Source organism: Colobus angolensis, unplaced genomic scaffold (assembly GCF_000951035.1).
Source record: "Colobus angolensis palliatus isolate OR3802 unplaced genomic scaffold, Cang.pa_1.0 Scaffold145, whole genome shotgun sequence".
Lineage (NCBI taxonomy): Eukaryota > Metazoa > Chordata > Mammalia > Primates > Cercopithecidae > Colobus > Colobus angolensis.
In genome coordinates, this window is record NW_012114544.1 from 3060369 (window position 1) to 3083407 (window position 23039).

The window sequence follows — 23039 nt, forward strand, 5'->3', positions numbered from 1 at the left end:
ACTCTCTATAAAAACATGGAGTGTCAGCACATCAACATTCCGCTACTGGAATACAGAACTATGCTGCCGACCCAGCAGTCCTCTGACCTTAGCACACTGGTCTGTGGAACAGTGGGAGAATAAGGTGCTGTGCTTTCCCGTTACCTGTTGTTTTTTGCCTCGTAAGTTTTACATTTCCCCCAAAGCCTTTTCCTTAACCTTTGCCATGTGATGTTAAAACAGTCATCCCAAACCCTGATGTATAACAGGTGGCAATCTAAATGGGAACTGATATGCAGATGAAAACTCAGAAGGGACCTACCTTGCAGGAGAGTGGTAACCATAAGTCCTACTTTGAACACATGTATTTTTTTTTTCACAAATGGAACTGTACATTATGTTTTGCTTTGTGTATTACTCTTTTACTGATGTCATAATTTTTTTCATGTTGATAATAGATATAGACCATAATTTTTATGCTACATAGCTCTTCTTTGAAAATCAAACTCTGACTCTACCATTTACCACTTTTTAACATTGGGTAAGTTACTTAACCTCTCTATGAAAGTTCTTAATGCAACACCTAAAATACAGTCAGTGCTCAATCAAATTTGGTCTCCCTTTCTTTCCCCAAGGTATTTTAAAAGAGTAGGATATTACTGCTAATACAAAAGTATATGAAATAAATGAATTTTAAACTATGGACTTCTCCCAATAGTTTTTCTGAAATATCACGGGGGTAAATATTCTTCCTAAGTGTGAAGTTAAAATCTGTACTTCTAAAAGGTAAAAATCATAGCAAGAGGTATTTAGATGGCCTAAGCACCATAAGAGCTAACATAAAATTCAAAAACAAAGTAAAGACAAAGTGAAATTTCGTAGGATGAGGTTTAAGCAAGAAATATAGCTACTTCACAAAATTTGTATCTTTAAGTACAAAGTTCAAAGAATACAGCCAGCCGCTCTTGGAAAGGAATTGTATCCAGGCAACATCGGTATTTAACTGCAGACTCTAAATATATTTAAGGAAAGTGAGAGGCTGAAGCGGGCGGATCATGAGGTCAGGAGATAGAGACCATCCTGGCTAACATGGTGAAATCCCATCTCTACTAAAAACACAAAAAAATTAGCCAGGCATGGTGGTAGGTGCCTATAGTCCCAGCTACTCGGAGGCTGAGGCAGGAGAATTGCTTGAACCTGGGAAGTGGAGGCTGCAGTGAGACGAGATCGTGCCACTGCACTCCAGCCTGGGTGACAGAGTGAGACTCCATGGCAAAAAAAAAAAAAAGAAAAAAAGAAAAAAGAAAAGAAAAGAAAAACTTACCAGGATAATACTAACAAATAAAGGAATTGCTAGTAGATGGCATGATGGAAACAGACAGTAATGTTGCATATTTGCAGTTGAGTTTTAGGTAGTTATATTTCCTTTTTCTTTTTACCTTTTCTAGTTCTTCTTCCACTGCTTTTTTTTCCTTAATGACTCGTTCAATTTGGCCTTGTTTTTCAGCGCACTTCTATAAATTCAAGTCATATTGTAAATATATACATTTGGTAACATCTTAAGAAAAGTGGGGAAAAATGGAGAAGTAAAATAATTTGTTCATAATGGGAATATCATAGTTATCAACACAAGTTTAAGGTTATATTGATTAAAGACAAAACTCAATGTTTGAAGAGCAACCTAACCCAGGATTTCAGAAATTGCCTCCAGCAGTAGGATGCCAAGGAGTTCTAATTAAACAGACTAGGTGGGAGACAGAGGTTGGGGGATTCCAGGGAGAAAAAAGTATGAATGGAACTCCTTTCTCATACTATAGATTTTCTTTTTACACACTCTTATCAAATATTTTGAAAAGGGAACTAAGAACCAGATAGTGGCACAAAACCCTCAGGGATAACCTATGGCCTAAAAGATATAAAGGTGTATAAACTCTAAAAAAGTTAACTGTTTTCTTTACAAAAATTATAGCAAACAGAAATACTAAAAATATTTTATTAGCATGAACATAAAGTATTTCTCCTCAAAAGATTTTACTCAGTATTTAGCAAGCATATCAATTAGATAATAAAATTTAATTTGCTAATGCACCTAAAACAAAAAAGTCATAGTAATTATTAGTTCTTCACAATTATTTGTATTTATACATTTATTTTGGAGAATGGTTAATGGGTATGGCTTTTTTCTCTCTCTCTCTCTCTTTTTTTTTCTAATTGTGAATCATGCTTTGGAGGAACCCGCTTTGCTAACAGTGCATTACTTACTAATGATGTTCAATTATTTTATAGAAGAAGTGTATTTCAATATGTTTTTAAATTTTAAAGTAAGCTTCTTTTGTGACCCAAAATTAATCACCATTGATTATAATGAAGATCTTTAACTCTATGTTACAAATCAGTTGACAAATTTAAATTTAATGTCTTTTATTAAGATAGAACCCTGAGTGTATACAAAATGCAACATTAATATTCCATATATTCATATAGGAAGTTGCTTATCTAGGAGAGGGTAGCTTCAGTGCTAAATTTGGGATTTTACCTACATTTGTAACCCGTCCCATGTGATTTTTAATATATGTTAACAACAAAGTCTGGCTCACACTTCTGGGGCTGGTAAGTGGTATATAAAGAAATGCATGTGTAAGTAGGCTTCATATCCCTCTCCACCCAATCCACCATTTTTATGACAAATGATGATGGCCTAAAGAATATTTGGTTAACCTGGGGGTAAAAAAAGTAAAATGAGACAGCAAAATTTAAACCTTTAGAGAGAATTACCATACTAATTCTATTAGAAATGCACTATAATACTAAAGCAAACATTAAAAATCACTATTACAAAGTTTTTAGAGATATTAGCTTATCACCACTGACATGCCTACGTTTGGGGGAAAATATGACAAAATAATAGGTATTTTTTCAGGTACTCATGGAGTATTTCCAAAATAATACTCTATAAAAGAAGTCTCAAAACATATTAAGAACCAATCATATAGACCATGATCTGTGCTGCCGACCTAACCAAATGAGAAATCAACAACAGACAGTGTAAATCCTCATGTATTTAGAAACTAAAAAAAAAAGACTTCCAAAAAATTCATGCATCAAAGAAAAGACTATAATGAACATTTTATTTTACTTCTGTAAGTTTGAACATTTTATAATTAATTTTTTATTTGATATAGATTAATAGCAATCTGCTACATGGCACAATAAAACCTTGAATATTCTTAAGATAAACTACTCCTTACCACAGAAAACAAAGGCTGTTAGGTACATGTTGGTCTTCAAAGGGAGATATGTAGCTTGAAATACAATGGTTCTGGCTTTTTCTTAATCTATTAAATAATCTGCACACTCATCTAAAATACAAGTTTTTCTCCTTCCTGTGAGCATACCTTAATTTTGGGTTAGCAAAAGTATGCTTAACTACCTTCCTGGACTTCATAGTGTAAATAATAGTATAGATGAATAGTATATTAATACTAATACTATTAGTATAGATAGTAAAACTGTTAATAGTAGAAAACAATAGCAAGCATCAGGTTATCATGCTTCAAACTGCAGCTTAGATTTTTTGAGAAAATCTGTCTTAAAGTAGCCAAATGTTTTCCTTTGAACATATTTTTAACATACTTAATACTTCAAACTTTCCAATTACACAGTATAGTTCTCCCCACAGAATCAACATGACTATCAGATGTTTTAGAAAAATCACTTAGCTATGAAGTAGAATTGTTTTACTATAAGAAACACTTTTTGCAATAAACTGAAAGTGTCATTCTTTTTACTCTGAAGTGAGTTTAATATAGCTCTGGTTGTTACATAGCTAACAATGATTTGAAAAATCCCTGGAAGTCTTAGTCAGTCCTTGTTCCCTTGAGAATACAGAAAGAATGAATGTTCATGCCCTTGAAGAGTCTACCATCCATTAAATGATCTTGGACTGGGGTAGTATCCTTCTACTCCTCTTTTTCCACAAAGATATTAATCTCTTGATAGCTAATCAGCCCATGAAAGAGAACAAGTGAAATAACTGAGTGATAGAAAAGGAAGCAAAACTGTACAACAACAAAAAACTACACGTGACTAACTGGCCACATTGCATCCCACCAATTTTACTTGATGTTCCTACATTATTAAAATAAGTGACATTAAACAAATACAAAATAAATGTTCCTTGTTCTATTACATTTGGGACCCAATATACGAGGATTAAGATCCCATCATGTACTCTCCAAAGTTTGTAGAATGGCAAAAGAAAATGTGGTTCCTCTTTCAGAGTGTTTAAATATATAATTCAGTTGATAAACATTTAAAAATAAACTCTGCAAAACACTGTACTAGGCAAGCAATAGGGAAAATAAAAGAAGGCGTAAGACTCTACTATGTTGAGATGCTTACAATCTAATTGCAGAGATAAGATTTTCATGGAGAGAGACAGAGTGTGTATGATCAATATACACCTAATGCACGATATTTATTACAAGATATGATTCATTGATAAATTTTGTAATAGAGATCAAAAGTGATACAGGGAGTTAGAAAAGATGACAGTTTGTGAAGTTATAAACATTTTCTCAATTCTTGAAGACTGTTGTACTTTTATTCTCCTGTAAGCAAGGTTATTAAATTTCATTACATCAAACTTCAAGTTAAACTTCTATTTCCAATCCCACCTCTAACTACACAAGTAATCTTTTCCTCTCCCATCTTGGCTTACTCATTCCTCAGTACTCATTTCTTTCAGGAAGCTTTCTGCCTTTCTTCCTTACCACTGTTATATAAACTTTCTCTTTCTCCTTGGTTTCCCAGAAAAACTCAGCATATCATAGGAGCTAGAGCTAGCAATAGCATCCTGTGCATTCTCTGTCAAAGACAGGTAGTTACAGTAAAATGTGATAACTGCCATCTATCTTTCCTGCTAGAACATAAGCCACAAGACTGCTGCAAACATGTCTATCTGGATTTTCACTTTTTTCCTAGCACCTAGTCACGGCTTGGTTCAATAAGCATCCTTTGAATGAATGAATCCCCAATATAAGCAATATTTGGAAGAAAATATCAATATAGTCAAACATACCATTTGAAGGGCTGCAAGTTCTTCTGTTAATCGAGAAATTTGTATACTGCATTGTTTTTTTGTGTTTGCAACCTGTAAATTAAGACATTTACTCATTATTTGGGTCTAGAATAAAAATGATTAATATCTGATAAAAACATGTATGATAATAATTTTGATAAAAATAAAATTGTAACTTTTAGGGCATAAAAGACAAATAAGCACACAATATATTAAAGAGCAAAGAATTTGCCACGAAAATGGAAGAAGAGTGAATAGAATGGTATATCCAAAAGGACTGTGGTTGTCAGACACTTTCATCATAGGATGCTTTTGATTCATAAACAGAAGAATTTTTTTAATAATATCCATCACACCCCAGTATTAAATTACTTTTACTTCTGAAGATAAATTAAGATTTAATACTATTTAATAAATAACATTTAATAAAATTTAATTAACATTTAAATATCTTCAGAAAGAACACTATTAATGTGCACAGACTATTTTGAAGAATTAGTCACACCTCATCAGGATTTCTCTATGACAATAAATTTTTCTAATAACTATTCATGCTTTTTAAAAGGACTCTGAAGAATACTGATGCCAATGGTAAATCATCAGTAAACTTTTATGATCTAAAGGTCTTTGAAAATTTTGTAGTATCTTGTAAGATGGACTATTTTGAAAATATGATGTAAACTTTGTTTAGAACATTTACAATACTGCCATGTACTTTATATGGTTAATTAATATGAGTTATCTTTCTGAAGGCCTGCCAAGCATACTATTTCTGGGTCTATTTTAGCTCTTTTTTTTTTTTTGAGACGGCGTCCCGCTCTGTCGCCCAGGCTGGAGTGCAGTGGCGCGATCTCGGCTCACTGCAAGCACCGCCTTCCAGGTTCACCCCATCCTCCTGCCTCAGCCTCCAGCTGGGACTACCGGCGCCCGCCACCATGCTCAGCTAATTTTTTGTATTTTTAGTAGAGACGGGGTTTCATCGTGTTAGCCAGGATGGTCTCGATCTCCTGACCCTGTGATTTGCCTGCCTCAGCCTCCAAAGTGCTGGGATTACAGGCGTGAGTCACCACGCCCGGCCTATTTTAGCTCTTTTCAAGGTTATAATTTGATGTAGACTTTTCCTATTAATCATTATATTAAGAATCAATGTATTCTGTTTATGGATCAGTAACAATAACAGAATTTATAGAGGATTAATGTGTGTTAAGTACTATTCAGAGTGCTTTACATGTAGTATCTCATTTATTCTCACAAAAATCCAATGAGGTTATTATTTCCATTATAGATGAGGAAAACTGAGGCAGAGAAATTAAGTCATAAATGTTCCTATAATATAAAAATTTTGGTTCTTACAAGCCCTGTAATGTCTGTCTCCCTCTTGCATAATTTCTTTTTAAAATGTGTTCTTTTTAGTATCTAGAAATGATACAGCTAACTTGAGGGCTTATGATAACAGGAGGGTACATATTTTGAAATACATTTATAGTAATCCTGGCAAATACAGATGAATCAAACTATTCATGCCTTTTAAAAGGACTGTGTAGAACTATTGACACTGATGGCATATCATACATAAACTTCTGTGCTCCAAAAGTCATATGGAATTTTCTAGAGTTAGTATCTAATGAAACAAAATGTAAACTTTCGTCATGTGAGGAAATACACATTTCAGTGAGGTAGTTTACTGTGATTGGGGTTTTGAAGTCTGTAGAGGGACTAACACCCTTCTCTCATCCTATCCTCACTTTATATAAGCATTCCCCTCTATAATTTTATGAATAGTAAGGACATTTATAAACCAAATAGTAAGATAAACTATTAAGAAATAGGAAAATCCAATAATGGCACTAGCTATGATTTAAAATCAAAAGTAAACAATGTATTTTTTTTTACAAATTTTATTTATTTGAGAGATATCTAAGAAATAAAGTATTTTCATATTTTAAAGAAATAAGCCACTGTCATATTTTTGTTCAATTTTATAGACAGAACAGAAATATGTGACAATTTATTCATTGTATTTACTTTAGTCAATAGGAAGAGATACATATAAAGTTATTCTCAATTCAACAGGTTAATTCTACATATTTGAAGGACACGCCGTGAATAATTTGGGATTAAATGAAATTCACAGAACAATGCTAAAAATGGTGGCTATCTCTGGGTATTAAACTTGTAATTTTAATTTTCTTTTATACATATTTTTCATTTGTACATATTTTCTCATACATATTTTAAATTTCTTTTTACAATGAGCATATGTCACTTTTAATAATAATTTTAAAAGTTTACTAAAAAAAAATCAACTGGGCAACAGTGTGGAACTCAGAGAGGGCAAAGACCCAGCAAAATGCGTGGCACACAGGAAGTGCTCAATAAATACTTCCTGAGTGAACAGTTGTAATGGCAGGGAAAGGCTGGCTATAGGAAATCAACAGGAACACCTAAGGAAGAAACAATCTGGGACTGACTACAACAGTAAGTTCAGTTTCAGACATGTTGAGCTTCCGATGCCTGGAAGAATTACATATTTGAATAGGGAAATAATTGGATTTTAGGAAGCATCTGTATTTTCCATTTGCAAAACATTTGGAATGAATGAGATCACAGTGCTTGTGAAAAATCCTACTTAGATTTAATGCTTCATGCAAAAGATGAACTTCATCAACCCCAAAATCAATGTGCATTTATTTTAGGATAAGAAAATACAATTAGAGGAATGCTCATACCATGAATACTTTAATAAAATATTTTTATCATTAAAAGTATAAAGTTTATTAATATTTATTTTTAAAATGTCATCAAGAATATTTTAGGCTATAGTCCAATGTTACAGTACTCTCAACTTCACGAATAGGAAGGACAGAGCTCCTGCAGAAAAGATATAGAAGATTAGAAATTAAAAAGCGCACGGTTTACTTTGGACTCTGCCTTAAATTAAAAATTTTATCTTGGGAAATTATCTAATTTCGGTCATATAAAGACAAAGTAATAGATTTTTTTTCTTTACACCATGATTCTGTAAAAGTAATAGATTTCTAAGAAATACTTCTGCAGGAAGAAATATTATACAGTGGCTTTGTGGAAATAAAAATTCTACCACCTAGTTGCTTGGGAGAAAGCAAACATTTTAACTTTATTTTTTTCTAAACTGATGAAGTTTTAAAAACCAGTTTAAAGCTACAGTTCACCTAGGAGAAAAATAATATTGCCCACAAAAAATACAGATAAGGAAAAAAAAGGAACATCTTTATTTTATCAAGTGGAGGGCTATTCAGTATATCCCACTACCCTACTGGAGATAATTTTAAAGGAAAGGAGCCTTTATTCAGTTCCTTTAGTTAGTTTTTAAACACTTATGCTAATAATTTCAATACAGTCTGTATAACTCTGTAGGCAAGTATTTTAATTTTAATTTACAAGTATTTAGGTGGAATTTAGTCTTTAGTTGTGACTTAAATTCTGAATTTTAAATATAATTAAAAATCCTTACTTCCTTCTTGGTTCTTTTGGTAGCATCTTGTACAAACCGAGAAATTGTCTCTTTCATTTTCTTTATGTCTTCTTCTTTTTGCTTCTCCTCAAGTAGAGCCTTCAGAAAACAATCATTTCATGTTATAGATCACATCATTATTAGTAAAGATAGCAATAGGTAAAAACCTATCCACTAGTCACTTTCTATAAACACCTTATTCAAAACTTCTGGGACATCTCTACTTGAATATCATGTTGAAATCATGAATGATATTTATTTTCCCTAACCTTCTCACCTGCCCTTGTCCTAATTAAAGACACTTTCTCTATGGTATTTATTTCAGCCAATGTTTCTAACACCCTTCTAATCTCTACAGCCAGAAATCTTAAAAACATTTTTGAATTTTCCATTTTTTTGAACCCTATATAAAGTAAATCATCATCTCTAGGTATTGTATCCTTATAAGAATCTCTTGAATTTCTCTCTCTTTCCATTATTTAGTATTATTCAAATTATGTCACTCATTAACTCATAACTTGATCATTGCAGACACCACTTGTTTTGTCTCTTTGATGTGTTTCTATCATTCCAATCATTTCCATCTCCCACCAAATAAATATTGCCATAATCCTAGCTCTGCTGTCAGTCACACTCCATTTCCTTGCTTCTCTGTGAAGCAAAACTCTGTAACATGTTCATCTCCAAGACTTTTTCTTTCAATCTCTTTTATACTTCCTTGAATCAGGCTTTCACCATCATGATCTGCATATTGATTATCTATAAGTAAATTTTCAGTACTTCTTTACCAGCAGCACTTGAGATATTTACTTTCCTCTCCTTGTTGTACTTTCTGCATGTGATTTTCAGCACATCACACACAGTACTGGTTTTCCTCCTATCTCACTTATCATTAATACTGGACTACCCAAGGTTCAGTTCTTGCCCCCCTCTCTATATGTCCTTCTTTTAGTGGTCTAATCAAATTTCATGGTTTTAAATATCATTTATATGCTGACAATTCCCATATTTATATCTCTAACACAAACCTTTTTTTCTGGGCTTGGAACTCCTTCAATTAGGCCAAGTTGAATCCATTTTAAATCAACATGTAAGTGGCCCTGTGTTCTGTTCCCACCATCTTCCAAAGGTACCATACACATTTTTACCTGTTTTTTTAAAAATTGTTTTTTAAGATAAATTTCCTCCACCTTAAACAAGTAAGCTAGTGACAAGTAACAGCTGTTCTTACGTAATAACCTTGAGGGGGAGAAGGGGAACTATGCTAGGCTGTACTTCCTGCCTTGCTTGTATGATCGGTTGGGAGAACCTTTGACTTTGAACAAGCAACTGAAGATGGGAAACCTCTAGCAACTAAGCAATGAGTCAAGGAGCAGTTTAATATTGTAGTCATAGACAGTCTCTGTGAGGGTCTGTTGACTTAGGATTTGAGTGAGAAAATTTGGGAGGAGGATGGGCAATGAGTGTTCCTACTATTTTCTCTGTCCACTGTGCTCTACACAAGATGTTTATTTTTAATGGCTTGGTATTAAGAGTGCTCATACAAGTAGGCTTCAGAGGGCAGAGATAAAAATTTTGTCTTGACCTTAATTTTTCTAGTTGATTTAGGTATTCAACACAATTCCCAAGCATATTATGTCTATTGTGTGCCTCTTAACCATTTTAAAAGACAGTATCCAGATCACAGATGAAAATATTAGTTGAAAGGCATGATAAACACCTTAGCATTCCCACAGTTAGGATTTAGATAATTTTTTTTATTTATTAGCTTCTCAATATCCACCTTACACTATGTTCTGTTTTACTAGATCTCTTGAAAAATCCTCTGTAAAAAGGGAAATATAAATAAAACAAAGCACTTCCTTTGTACCTCAACATACTTGCTAGTGGAGTATTCTGCATATACTAGGCTTTCAATAAATGTTGGTAAATAAATTAATGATTTAATGAACTCTACATAAGGGAGGCAGCAAAATAAACATTAAAACATTTATTTTGTGACTTCAATAAACTAAATATATAATTCATAGGGAAGCAGTATATGACAAGGAACACTGTATTTGATAGCACAGGTATCACAATTGTTAGAGAACTGAAAAAGAACAGTGACATGAAGACTTCGGTAAATAAATCTTTAAAGTCAATTAAGCTTCTGCTTTATTAAAGTAATTGAGTATATGATGAAGGGGAATAGAGATGGATAAGATTGATCAGATTCAACTGAATAAAATATAGGGTATACTGCAGTAAAGCACTGTAACAGTTTTTTTTTTTTTTTTTTTTAAAGTATGAGACTACAGGGGATGAAGATTAGTTACACAGGGTTTGGGAAAATAAGAAAAGTCTGATATTTATACATTATTTTAGAAAGGAATTGACATTTTATAATATTATCATATTTGGTTTTACCATCCAAGAATATGGTATGATTACTAATGAAGAGAATAGCAATTTCATTTTCATGCATTTATTCTGCAGCTATTGAATCTCTTACTGTGAGGTCACATGGGAGAATAGTCAACATTTTATTATATCTAAACATATTTACCAGCTTTCTTACCTGACTTTTTTGAAGGTTAGCTTCTTCTAAGAGTTGTATGCTATTTCTGGCTCTTACAATGGCCTCATATAGCTCATTTTCTAATTCATTGCACTTTGCTTGTAGCTCTCTGGTCTGTTTTTCCAGATGTGTATTTTCTGTTCTTAATTGGTTGGCTTCTTGGATTGTCACACATAATCTAGAAATCAATAATTACACTGGGAAAGTTAAACTTTTTTAAAGGGAAGGAGGGAGATTTCCTGAGCATCTACTACTCAGTAGCATAATACTTGTATTATTATGCCAGTAACTTTCACATGTATTAATATTTTCTCATTTGATATTCATTACACTTCTATAAAGTAGGTTTTACTATCTCCATATCTTCATTTTAAAGAACAACAAACATACCCAGAGAGGTCAGGCATTTGATTAAGGTCATAGGGCTAATGAGCAGTGGGGCTGAGACTGAGCCTGGATTTTCTGATCCTAATTATGTTATACTTGCTATGGTATCACACTGTATTATATAGTTACATGACAATGACATAAAGCAAACCCTTAAGAAATGAGTTGTTCTTTACATTTATATGGTCTTTTCTCTTTTCTCCCTTTTCATGCTCTCTACCCAGACAAGCTACGTGAACTTGCTAATGTATATATTAAAATAATTTTCTCAACATTCATATGATTATATACACATATATATATACTCATGCATATATACACATAAATATACACACATATTATACATACAGCTAACCACAGGAGCTTTTTAATTTTTTTATAACAATAAAAATCATAATATATACCCTTTTCTATACTTGCTTTTCTCATCTAATAATATAGAAATCTCATCAAGTTATAAAGGCTCCTTCCTTTCCTAGTCTAATGAATGTAACCTCATTTCACTGTTAATTTGTATTTCTCTATAAGACACTTAAGGCATATTTTCTTCCTTTTGTAAGCCATATGAATTTTGTTCTTTGAATTTCTTCTAATCTTTGCACATTTTTTTTCTGATGGGTTTACTTTGCTCTTCCCTTTATAAGAACCATAAATTATTTTGCTCTTCCCTTTATAAGAACCATAAATTATAAATATTATAAATATTAACCCTTAGTCTGTCCTTTATGCTGAAAATATCTTTTTTTTCCAAATCTACTTTTTTGTTGTTCTTGCCTATTGACTCTATTTAGGGAATCTTCACTACACTAAAAATTTAACACAGCTAAATTTGACTATTTTTTTCAACTTTTGGCTTTCAGTTTTTATAAAGATGGTCTCCTTCATCCATAGATTGTCAGTGTAATCTCTTAGATTGCCTCCAAAGATTTCCTTGACTTTAATTTTTACCCCTATATTTTTAATCCTGACTCATTTGAATTTACTCCTGAATATGACGTAAGAGAAGAGTCCAACTTAAGTTCCAAACTAATGGCCAGTTGTTTGAGTACCATTAGTAACTAATGAATTTAAATACTTCTATTACTATCCCCCAAATATGCAAATATCATATATGCAAATATCATAATTTACTAGTAGATTATGTTTCATTGATCTACTTAGTTTTTACATGTTCGACTCATTTTAATTTGATTACTGATTTGATTACTTTGGCTTTATAACATGTTTGGTAAGACACATTTTATAATTTTCTTTGTTATTTGTTATTTTCAGGCATTTCTTTTTTCTAAATAGTAGAAGAAGCAGGCTTCTCTATTCTCCCCTCCCCACTCCCCTCCACTACCCACATCAAAACCTTCTTCCTGTCAGTTAAGTGGTTTATTTTCTCATGCACTTGGTAATTTTTGATTAAGTTCATATCTGTCTAAACTTAATCTGTGGGAATCCTGAGGGGTCTGTGTTCAAAAGTATTTCACCCAAAGGTTTACTATTGCTTCTTCCATGTACTAGGACTACCTACCAATCTGTTGCCACTTTAGTTTTTGGGGCTGAGGTTTCCAAATGAACAGATAGTACAACATTAAACAACAGTGTCATATGAGGGCAGAGTTATGGTTACACATTCTCAGAGAAGACTACAATGATTATTATGATTTGTTTTTTCCATTTGGCTACATGATGGAAATAGTTTTATTGGTTGGCTATCATTGTTAAGAAGCAGAAATTTTTTTCTATTTTAGCCTTTTAATTAGAGTGTAGCTCCTTCAGGGGTTCCAGCCTGCTCAAAGACATTTACCTTCTTGTGACATAATATAGATCCAGCCCTGACGTCCTTGGCAGGCAAGTCATTTATTTATCATTCTTGTTTTAGCTTCCTGTTTTTGTTTTTTTGTTTGTATGCTTGAGAGTTCCCAACTATATAAGTTGAGCATTTAAATGTAATTAAACAGTTCATGCTATAAAGTTTTTATGCTATTAGCATTCTAATATGTAAGTTAAAGAAACAACTTTGGAAACAAATCATATTGTTATTTATCAAGATGCTTACATTAAGAGGGTTTTTTTCAGAATATTTAGTCTGACATGTTATGTGAATGGAATAGTCTGCACAATCATTATTAATCATTACTTTGTTCTCCTCCATTTCTAACCTGTGTTACTGAATTGTTGGTCCACTCAAATATCTGCCTCAAATCTTAAGAATAGACATTAATCGTATATTATGTCTGCTGTATCTGGCTTTTGTTCTTCCTTTATACTGATATTAGACTTTACCTGAGCCAAGAAAACAGGGATGGCTAAGAAATCCTCCTACCCTTGTCCTCTAAACCCCCTCTATCATTTTGTGTTTCAGGATAGAGCTAACAGCATAAAATAACCCTGCTCTCGCATATTCCAAAATAAGACCCACCTCCATCCTTCCTCATGAGTCCCGTAAGATTCATGCACACCTCGTTTATCTGCCTATATAAAACCTCAGGCCCCTTCCTTTTCTTTGAAACATTCCTCATTAATGAGCATTCTCCCTACTTCAATAGCCTGAATAAAATAATCTCCTGAATTATCTGGTACATTTGGTCTTTCACAGTACTAAAGACCCACCCAACTAAATCTTGAGGAAAAACAATTGTATCTAAATTCTGTTTTTCAATCACTTTCATATTACTCTTTTCAAGCTCTCAAACATATACATATATCCTATGGTAACTTAGCTTTTAAAATGTCTTCAGTCTAGTCAGTAAATATTTGCTGAAGAAAGGAGAAAAAAAGTGATTTAGATTCCGATTAAGTAATGAATGATGTATAAATCTGGGTGCATTCTTTAGTAAATATGGGTGAAATCTCAAATATCAATTCAGGTAGATAGTGGTAGCCAACTGAGAGTCAATTATATTATTGAATAATTTTCTTTCTCTAACAATTTAAGCATATGAGTAATGGAGGTCAGAAGGTGGTGGGGGTGATTCTACAAGTAAGTGATGCCTATCAATCAGACTTCATTCTAAGTTTTTACTTATTTTTTAAAAACCCTATTTTTAATAGTAGTATCCATTGGTGAATTTTCCCTACTGAGAATAATCCTTTGTATCTGTTTAAATAGGTATAAATGTTGTTTAAGGACTTTTCTCTGTCATCTACAGAGATAATCAGATATCACCAGATACAGTCCACTTCTAGAATTCCAGAACCTAAAACACTGGCTGGTACAACAGTAGGTGCTCAACACACATTGAAAACATGATGCTTCACCTGTGAATATGAAAGTCCCTCTTAGGAGGGGGTCTTAAAGACTCTTCTTCTAACAATGTACGGAAAATCATACCTAGTCATACTGGGGTATATCTCAACTATCTCTTAGACCTTTTTCTACTACTCCTGTTCAATAGGCATAAAAATAGGGGTTTCAAGTATGCTTTGCATATATCTCCTTTATACTGTCCCAAATTACTGAAAACAAACAAATATACAAGGATCATATTTGTTTTCCTCTACCTGTATTAGTTATTCTAAATATTAGCACACAAAAGGCATAGTTGATGTGGGAGAGGTAGGCATATATTTATTTTCACTTTTATTATAGTCATTGTGTCAAATGAAAAGATTTTATTAAACAGATAAATCATTTATAGCAAAATAAAATCATCAAAGCACTTGGAAAATGTTATCTTTTCAAGATGACTTTTAGCATCTGGTTAAAAATTACTTCTTAGCTTTAGCAAAAGACAAATATATATTCTCCCTACCTAAAATAAAGTCCACAATCTAATATCAAGTCATGTGGCTCAGCTTGTACAAAGAAAAAAGATTTTAAAAAAAGTACTGCATGGACCGTTCTGATATACCAGTGTCCTATACTCAACGGTTTACAACTATGATGGTATTGGCATTTGAAATGTGTGGGGACATTTGGTAGTTACAATGCTAAGAGGTGCGACTAGAATTTCATATTTGGTGCCAGGGATGCTAAACATCCTGTAGTTATTGGCACAGTCTCAAACAACTAAGAATTGTCTCACTCAAAAAGCCAATACTCCTGTTGAAAAACATGACACCAATTGATGATGGCTATCAGGACAGAGATGAGTGATGGGTAAAGGTATCCGAAGGGCCACTGCAAATTAGAACTCCTAAGAACACAAGGGAGAACAGTACTGGGGAGCAGGATACACTAGCACCCTGCCTTCTGGAGGACCAAAAGGATTGATGATCAAGCTTCAGCTTCCAAGATTTTTCTGACATATTACACCCAAGATGCAAAAAGAATCTACATTTAGCTCTTGAAGTTAATCCTTTTTGTAGGATTTATGGTTCATGATTCCTAAAAAATAGCTTTTAAAAATAACATTCCTCTCCTTTCTTTGCCTTCCACTTTAATGGTTTATTTTTACTGTATTATTTTAGAAGTACAGAATGATAGAGGGGTTGAGGTAATATCAAATTTCCTCTTAACTATGATTTTAAAATTTTAACTGCTCTTTAGAAGAAAGAAAGATTTTAGGTTACTGAAGGTCAACTATGTTCACACCAAAATCTGCAGGCTGACCTAAGGAGAAATGAAAATAAAGGTGTGCTCTGTGCTCTGCAGTACTGATACAAAAGCATGATATCAAGGGTTTTATTTGTTTCCCAAAAAGTACTGGACTAAATTTGGCACAACTATTCTCATTCAAAGTTAAATTAATGCACTTAGTAAAGGTTCTAAAATCATATTCAACAAATTATCTTTGAACATATATTCAAAGTATAGCAATCTGTTGAATATAATTTTTAATAAATAATGTCAATTAAATCAGATTTTACACCTATGATTATAGTTTTGATTTAGAGTTTATAAAACATTTATTCTAGTAAATATTGCACTCTGAAACTCTATTGTAAAATATCTTTTAAAGCATATCAACAACACTAGATGCATTTAACAATTTACCTTATTTCTAATTGTTTTATACTGGACTGTAACTGCTGTAAGCGCCTATCTGATGCTTCCTCTCTTCCATGGGCAGACACCACATCCTTCTCCTAGAAAATAAAGAAACAAGAAACTTACTTTGAGTATGTGAAAATTCAATACACCATTATACAGCCTAAAGAAAACAGTTCATGCTATAAAGTTACTATGCTATTAGCATTCTAATACATACATTAAAAGAAACAATATGACTTTGGAAACAAATCATGTGTATAATAAAAAGGAGGGGAGAACTTCATCATCAATCCTGTATTAATAAAAAATACTCAAAACAGTTATTGCATATAGATTTCTACCAATATTTCAGATTATTTCTATAGTGCAAGTCTAACAAAACAAGAGAGAGATTTCTTTTTTTTTGAGACGGAGAATCTGCCTTTAGAATATGTTCTCTTAACTATACTATTCTACATCTCATTAAGTATCAAGGTAATCACAGGGTCTTTCTTCTTTGACATAGTGATGCTTTGACCTATATTAATAAATTTTATTTGTATCATCTTTCTAAAGAAATTTCTTGTTCATCTTTTCCTGTTCCATGTGTTAACAAATATTTTTTATGATGCCATAACTTTTTGGTTTTTTTTTTGAGACAGAATCTCATTCTGTCTCCTAGGCTGGAGTGCAGTGGCGTGATCTTAGCTCACTGTAACCTCTGCTGCCCAAGTTCAAGCGATTCTCCTGGCTCAGCCTCACGAGTAGCTGGGATTACAGGCGCCTGCTACCGCGTTTGGTGAATTTTTGTATTTTTAGTAGAGACGGGGTTTCACCACATTGGCCAGGATGCTCTTGAACTTCTGATCTCATGAGCCATCCACCTTGGCCTCCCAAAGTGCGGGATTACAGGCATGAGCCACTGCACTCGGCCTTTTTTTTTTTTTTTTTTTTTTAGGGTCTTGTCATGTTACCTAGGCTGCACTCAAACTCCTTGGGTCAAGTGATCCTCCTGTCTCAGCCTCTCAAGTAGCTGGGACTATAGGTGCACACCACCATGCCCAGCCTAAGACTGCTATTTTAATTCCTCTATTGCTTTTAGTTATATCTGTTTGAACTATTTTTTAGTGGCTGCTGTAGAGACTACAATATGCATCTTGAACTTACCCAATTTATTTAGAGTTAATATTTAGATGAAAGTTCAGAGAAAACACTGGAACCTTGCAACAGTGTATATCCATGTAGGATCCCAGTCCTGAGTGCCATTGTTGTCATATATTACATCTGCACACTTTACAAATCCATCAAATACAGTATTATTAGTTCTGCTATAAGCAGTCATCTTTTAAAGATAAGAAGAGAAAAGTATGTACACACGTTATTTCATATTTGCCATTTCTGTTGCTTTTAGTTTCTTCTTGTATCTGAGTTGCCATCTGGTGTCATTTCCTTTTAGCCTAAAGAACTTCCTTCAGAATTTTTTGAATGCAGGTCTGCTGGGGACAAACTCTCTCATTTTTGGTTTATTTGAAAATGCCTGTATTTTGCTTTCATTTTTGAAGTATAATTTCACTGAATATAGAATTCTTAGTATTTTTTTCTTTAGCATTTCAAATATATTATTCCAATACTTTGTTTTCACAGGTTTTTTTTTTTTTCACCCTTCCAGTCTTTATTTTTGATTCAAAGAGTACATGGGCAGGCTTGTTACATGGGTAAATTGTGTGTCAGGGGGTTTGGTATACTGATTATTTTGCCACCCAGGTAATGAGCATAGTACCTGATAGGTAGTATTTCAATCTTCACCCTCCTCCCATCCTCTACCCTCAAGTAGGGCCAGTGTATATTGTTCCCTTTAGTGTCCATTTGTCCTCAATGTTTAGCCCCCACTTGTAAGTGAGGACATGCAGTATTTGGCTTTCTGTTCCTGGGTTAATTTGCTTAGGATAATGGCCTTCAGCTGCATTCATATTACTGCAAAGGACATGATTTTGCTCTTTTTATGGCTGTGTAGTATTCCACGGTATACACGTAACACATTTTCTTTATCCAGTCTGCTATTGATGGACATCTAGGTTGATCCCATCTCTTTGTTATAGTGAATAGTGCTGTGATGAACATACATGGGCACGTGTCTTTATGGTAGAACAATTTATATTACTTTGTTATATACCCAGTAATGGGATTGCTGGGTTGAATGGTACTTCTGTTTTGAGTTCTTTGAGAAATCTCCAAACCTCTTTCCACAGTGGCTGAACTAGTTTCCATTCCCACCAGCAGTGGATAAACATTTTCTTTTCTCAGCAACATCATCAGCATCTGTAATTTTCTGACTTTGTAATGATAGCCATTCTGACAGGTGTGAGATGGTATCTCATTGTGATTTTGATTTGCATTTCTCTAATTCGTAGTACTGAGCATTTCCTCATTTGCTTGTTGGCCACGTGTATATCTTCTTTAGAAAACTGTCTGTTTATGTCCTCTGTCGACTTTTTAATGCTGTTCTTTCTTGTAAAATTAAGTTCTTTATGCTGGATATTAGACCTTTGTCAGATGCAGAGTTTGCAAATATTTTTTCCCATTCTGTAGGTTGTCTGTTTACTCTGTTGATAGTTTCCTTTGGTATGCAGAAGCTCTTTAGTTTAATTAGGTCCCACTTGTCAATTTTTGTTTTTGTTGCAATTGCTTTTGGAGTCTTTGACATAAAATCTTTGCCAGGGCCTATGTCCAAAAGTGTTTCCACAGTTTCTTGATGAGAACTCAGTCATTAATCTTATCATTGCCTCTCTGGTCATTTTTCTATTGCTACTTTCAGGTATTCTCTTCATAACTGGCTGTCAGTATCATTGTGATGTGTCTTAAAGTGATTTTGTGTTTACTGATTAATACTTTCCACCAAATTTAGGAAGTTTTCAGCCATTATTTCTTTAAATTTTTTCTGCTGCCATCCCCCTCCCTTTGGCAGTTCCAATTACACTTATGTTGTACTGCTTCACATTGTTCTACAGATTTCTGAGCACTTGTTCATTTTTCTTCAATCTTTTAAACTCTCTGTTCTTTGGACAGGGTAACTTCTATTGATCTGACTTCAAGTTCATTGATTATTTCTTCTGTCTTTCCCAATCTGTTTTTGAGTCTATCTAGTGAAATTTTTATTTCAGTTGCTCAACTTTAAAGCTCTAGAGTTTCTTCTTTAAAAATGATGTCCCAGTCCTCAATTAAAATTATCTATCTCTTCCTAGAGACTTTAATTTAAAAACAGATTTTAATTCCTTGAACATATATATAACAGCTGATTTGAAGTCTCTGTCTGCTAAATCTAACAGACAGATCCATTTAAAGTCAGTTTCTAATGGCTGCCTCCCTCAGCACCTCCCCAACAAGTATAGGTCATACTTCTCTGTCTAGTAATTTTTTATTGAAAACCCGATAGTGTAGACAATACATTGCAGTTACTTGTTTTGTTCTTTTGAGCATTATTTTCTTTTCTTTTCTTTTTTTTAGTTCAAGTAGACAATTATCTTGCTTGGTCTTGAAATTTGAAATCTATCCCACATACAGTATGCATCAGCTGATACATGTAATTAGTTCTTATTGCTTTCCACTATTGCTTTTATAACTAGGCCCTGTGCCTACATAATTTGAAGATCAGTCAAGATTTGGGCAGAGGTAGGGTTCATCCTCTTTGTGGTTCCCTTGCTTCTAGAGATTCCCTTGTAATTTTCAGCTGCCTTTCCAGCTTTGGGCTTTGTCCTCTGATACTTCAAACAATAAGGAAGGCTTCAGTACGCTGATGCTTCAGTTGCACACATTTCTCGCATGTATTCAATTATAAAAAGTAGTAAACTCAAATATCTAGTTTCATATATCTCTATCTTTCAAAAGTAGATTTCTCTTAGGTCTCTGCCTGCTTCTTCACTGGGTTCTCTGGGGTCCCTCCCCCACTTCCACATGCATAATTTAGTTGTCAGGCATGAATTTGGTAAGAATTTACACTCAGAATTTGGCTCTCACTTTTTCTGTGTGTTACTCTTGCTGCCAGTATTTCTTCTTTAAATCTCCTACTGCTTTTCTAGCCCTAAACTTTGACCTGGGTACCTTAAGCCAATACAGAGGTGTTTTCTGAAGCCACAGCTGTGGGGGTTGGGAGAACTGACAGGCCAGAAATCCCAAAATTAACAATTCTTATTTCTTTTACTTTTTTCTGTTTTGGGTGCTTTCTGGTGTTTTAAAAATTTATCCAAGTTTTAAAATTGTTACTTATGGAAGGGTTCTTGTAACACTTAAAACAAATCTACCATTATTAGAAATCCATAATCAACTTTTTACAGATTGGAAATAAGGCTTAGAAAGTTACATAGCTAATAAGTCCCAGAGTGAGAATTTTCAATAATTATATCTATCTAAAAATAAAGCCTGACTTTTCCTTGACATCCTCCTGAAATTTCTCTATTACATATTTAAAAGAACCAGAGTCTATTATGCCAATAAATATTTTAGTAAATAACATAAAGGTAGTATTAAATGCTTGTTTTCCACCTGCAAATAACCAGTTAACTGAAACCTGATCTTGTATTAATTTGCATTTCAGTAATGATGTGCTTAAGTGGGATTATGATGTTTTATTGAATTAGGCTACAGAGAATGGAAATAAAAAATTATTTATAAAGTTGTTTTCAATAATATAGCTTAGCTTCATACTTTCATATTTTATATTTAAGGGTAATAAAATAATTAATTCATCTTCTGGCAATCCTCTTTAACACCTAATTCAAAATAAATCAACAAAATAGAAAGAAAACTAAGCAACGGGTATCCATTTGTCTTAGAAATAGAAAATACCTTCTTTTTCATCTGTCCCTGCAGATCTTCAGTCGCGTTAGTTAACTCTTCCACTTTTGCTACAGCAACTCTCAGCTCTAATTTGGCTTGCCTAAAAAAAAAGTAAATTAATAAACACTGTTTTCCTCGACTGCTAAGAATAAAAAATTAGAATAGAAATCTAAATTTGGTAAAATCAGTTCTAGTTCTTGTGTATCGAAAATGCATCCATGGAATAAATTTTGGAAGATTCCTTTATTACTAATGAAAGCATGTAGAAGAGACTAAAGAAGAAAAAATACAGTTGAATGGTGAAGGGTACGAAGTAGAGGTCATGAAGGCTTTATTTGGGTAAATTATTATATACCAAAGTAATTCAATAAGTTTCCTGAAAAAGCACTTTATCATCTTGATACATTACCTAACAAGAGCTCCAGTGCACTAAGAAGGATATATTTAGGTCTATAATATCCTTATAGAGATGGAGATTGGACTTTCTATGAAAATGAACTTAAACTTCAATACCTTGATCATTCCATAGACACCAGAAGTTTGTATTATGTAAACACTTAACATAAATTAAAATATTTGTCCCACCATAATACAATGTTTATTTTCTTCAGAGACTGTATTGGCAACAAATGAAAAAGACAAGTTTTTGTGAACATTCTAACAGAATCAAGTAAGTTTCAATATCTTCTTGACTCCTCATAGGAAATGATTTTAGAACAATAAGACTTTCTTAGACAGAAAAAATGATTTTTAATATTATCGTAATTTACCATTGAGTATAAAACACTTTATCTAAAGAACATTTTTTTAAGAAGAAAAATACTTTAGTGTAGGAACTGTTCCCTATTTCTTAATTATATTTTATGTATGTATCTAAATGTAAATCATATTTGTGCTATAAAACTTACAGAAATTATTTGATGCAAAATTCACAAGTAAATGTTAATTCATTTCCTTTTGACTCTGTCTTTAAAACTGCTTTACTTATATAGTTATAAATTTCCTACAATAGAAAATACAAATCTAATAATAGCTGAAAACATCTCAGGTAGTTATTAGGGCCAGGGACTGGTGTAAACGCTTTGCAGTCATCTCACTTGACACTCATAATAACTGTGAATTAAGACTACTATTATATCAAACTGAAGTAGAGGAGAGCAAGGTTGATAGAGGTTTACCAATAAGCCCTAGGATTCACAATAAGTAATAAAACTACTATTTAAAGAGTCCCCTATGACAGACTGTCTACCCTCAAATGGTACCAATAATATTTTATATGATGAGGCATTTAAGAAAATGTTTTGCTTTAAATTAACCAAGATTATTAAAAAAATCAAACAGGCCAGGTGCAGTGGCTCATGTCTGTAATCCCAACACTTTGGGAGGCTGAGGTGGGAGGATCACGAGGTCAAGAGATTGAGACCATCCTGGCCAACATGGTGAAGCCCTGTCTCTACTAAAAATACAAAAATTAGCTGGGTGTGCTGGCGCGCGTGCCTGTAGTCCCAGCTACTTAGGAGGCTGAAGCAGAAGAATTGCTTGAACGCGGGAGGCGGAGGTTGCAGTGAGCTGAGATCACACCACTGCACTCCAGCCTGGCGACAGAGCAAGACTCCGTCTCAAAGAAAAAAAAAAAAAAATCAAACAAAAATGTATTTTTTTCATTTGCAAAATGATTCGCCAAAGGACAAAACAAAAACCACCTTATTCATGTAAAATCTATGTCAGGCTGAGAGATAATTTCAGGAGTATATCTACAATCTAAATCAACAAATGATTCTACCAGTTACAAAATCATATATAT

General features: G+C 33.3%; 1 protein-coding gene across 1 annotated transcript in view; it reads right to left on the reverse strand.

The window, feature by feature from the left end:
- The window catches only part of SCLT1 (sodium channel and clathrin linker 1), a 211297-nt gene that overhangs the window by 68692 nt on the left and 119566 nt on the right, over positions 1-23039 (reverse strand). Inside the window, exons 10-15 of the mRNA XM_011935614.1 lie at positions 21245-21335; positions 16427-16518; positions 11113-11290; positions 8553-8651; positions 5060-5131; positions 1419-1493 (exon numbers count right to left, since the gene is read on the reverse strand). Coding sequence (XP_011791004.1) covers positions 1419-1493; positions 5060-5131; positions 8553-8651; positions 11113-11290; positions 16427-16518; positions 21245-21335 — 607 coding nt within the window. The remainder of the gene's footprint in view (positions 1-1418; positions 1494-5059; positions 5132-8552; positions 8652-11112; positions 11291-16426; positions 16519-21244; positions 21336-23039) is intronic.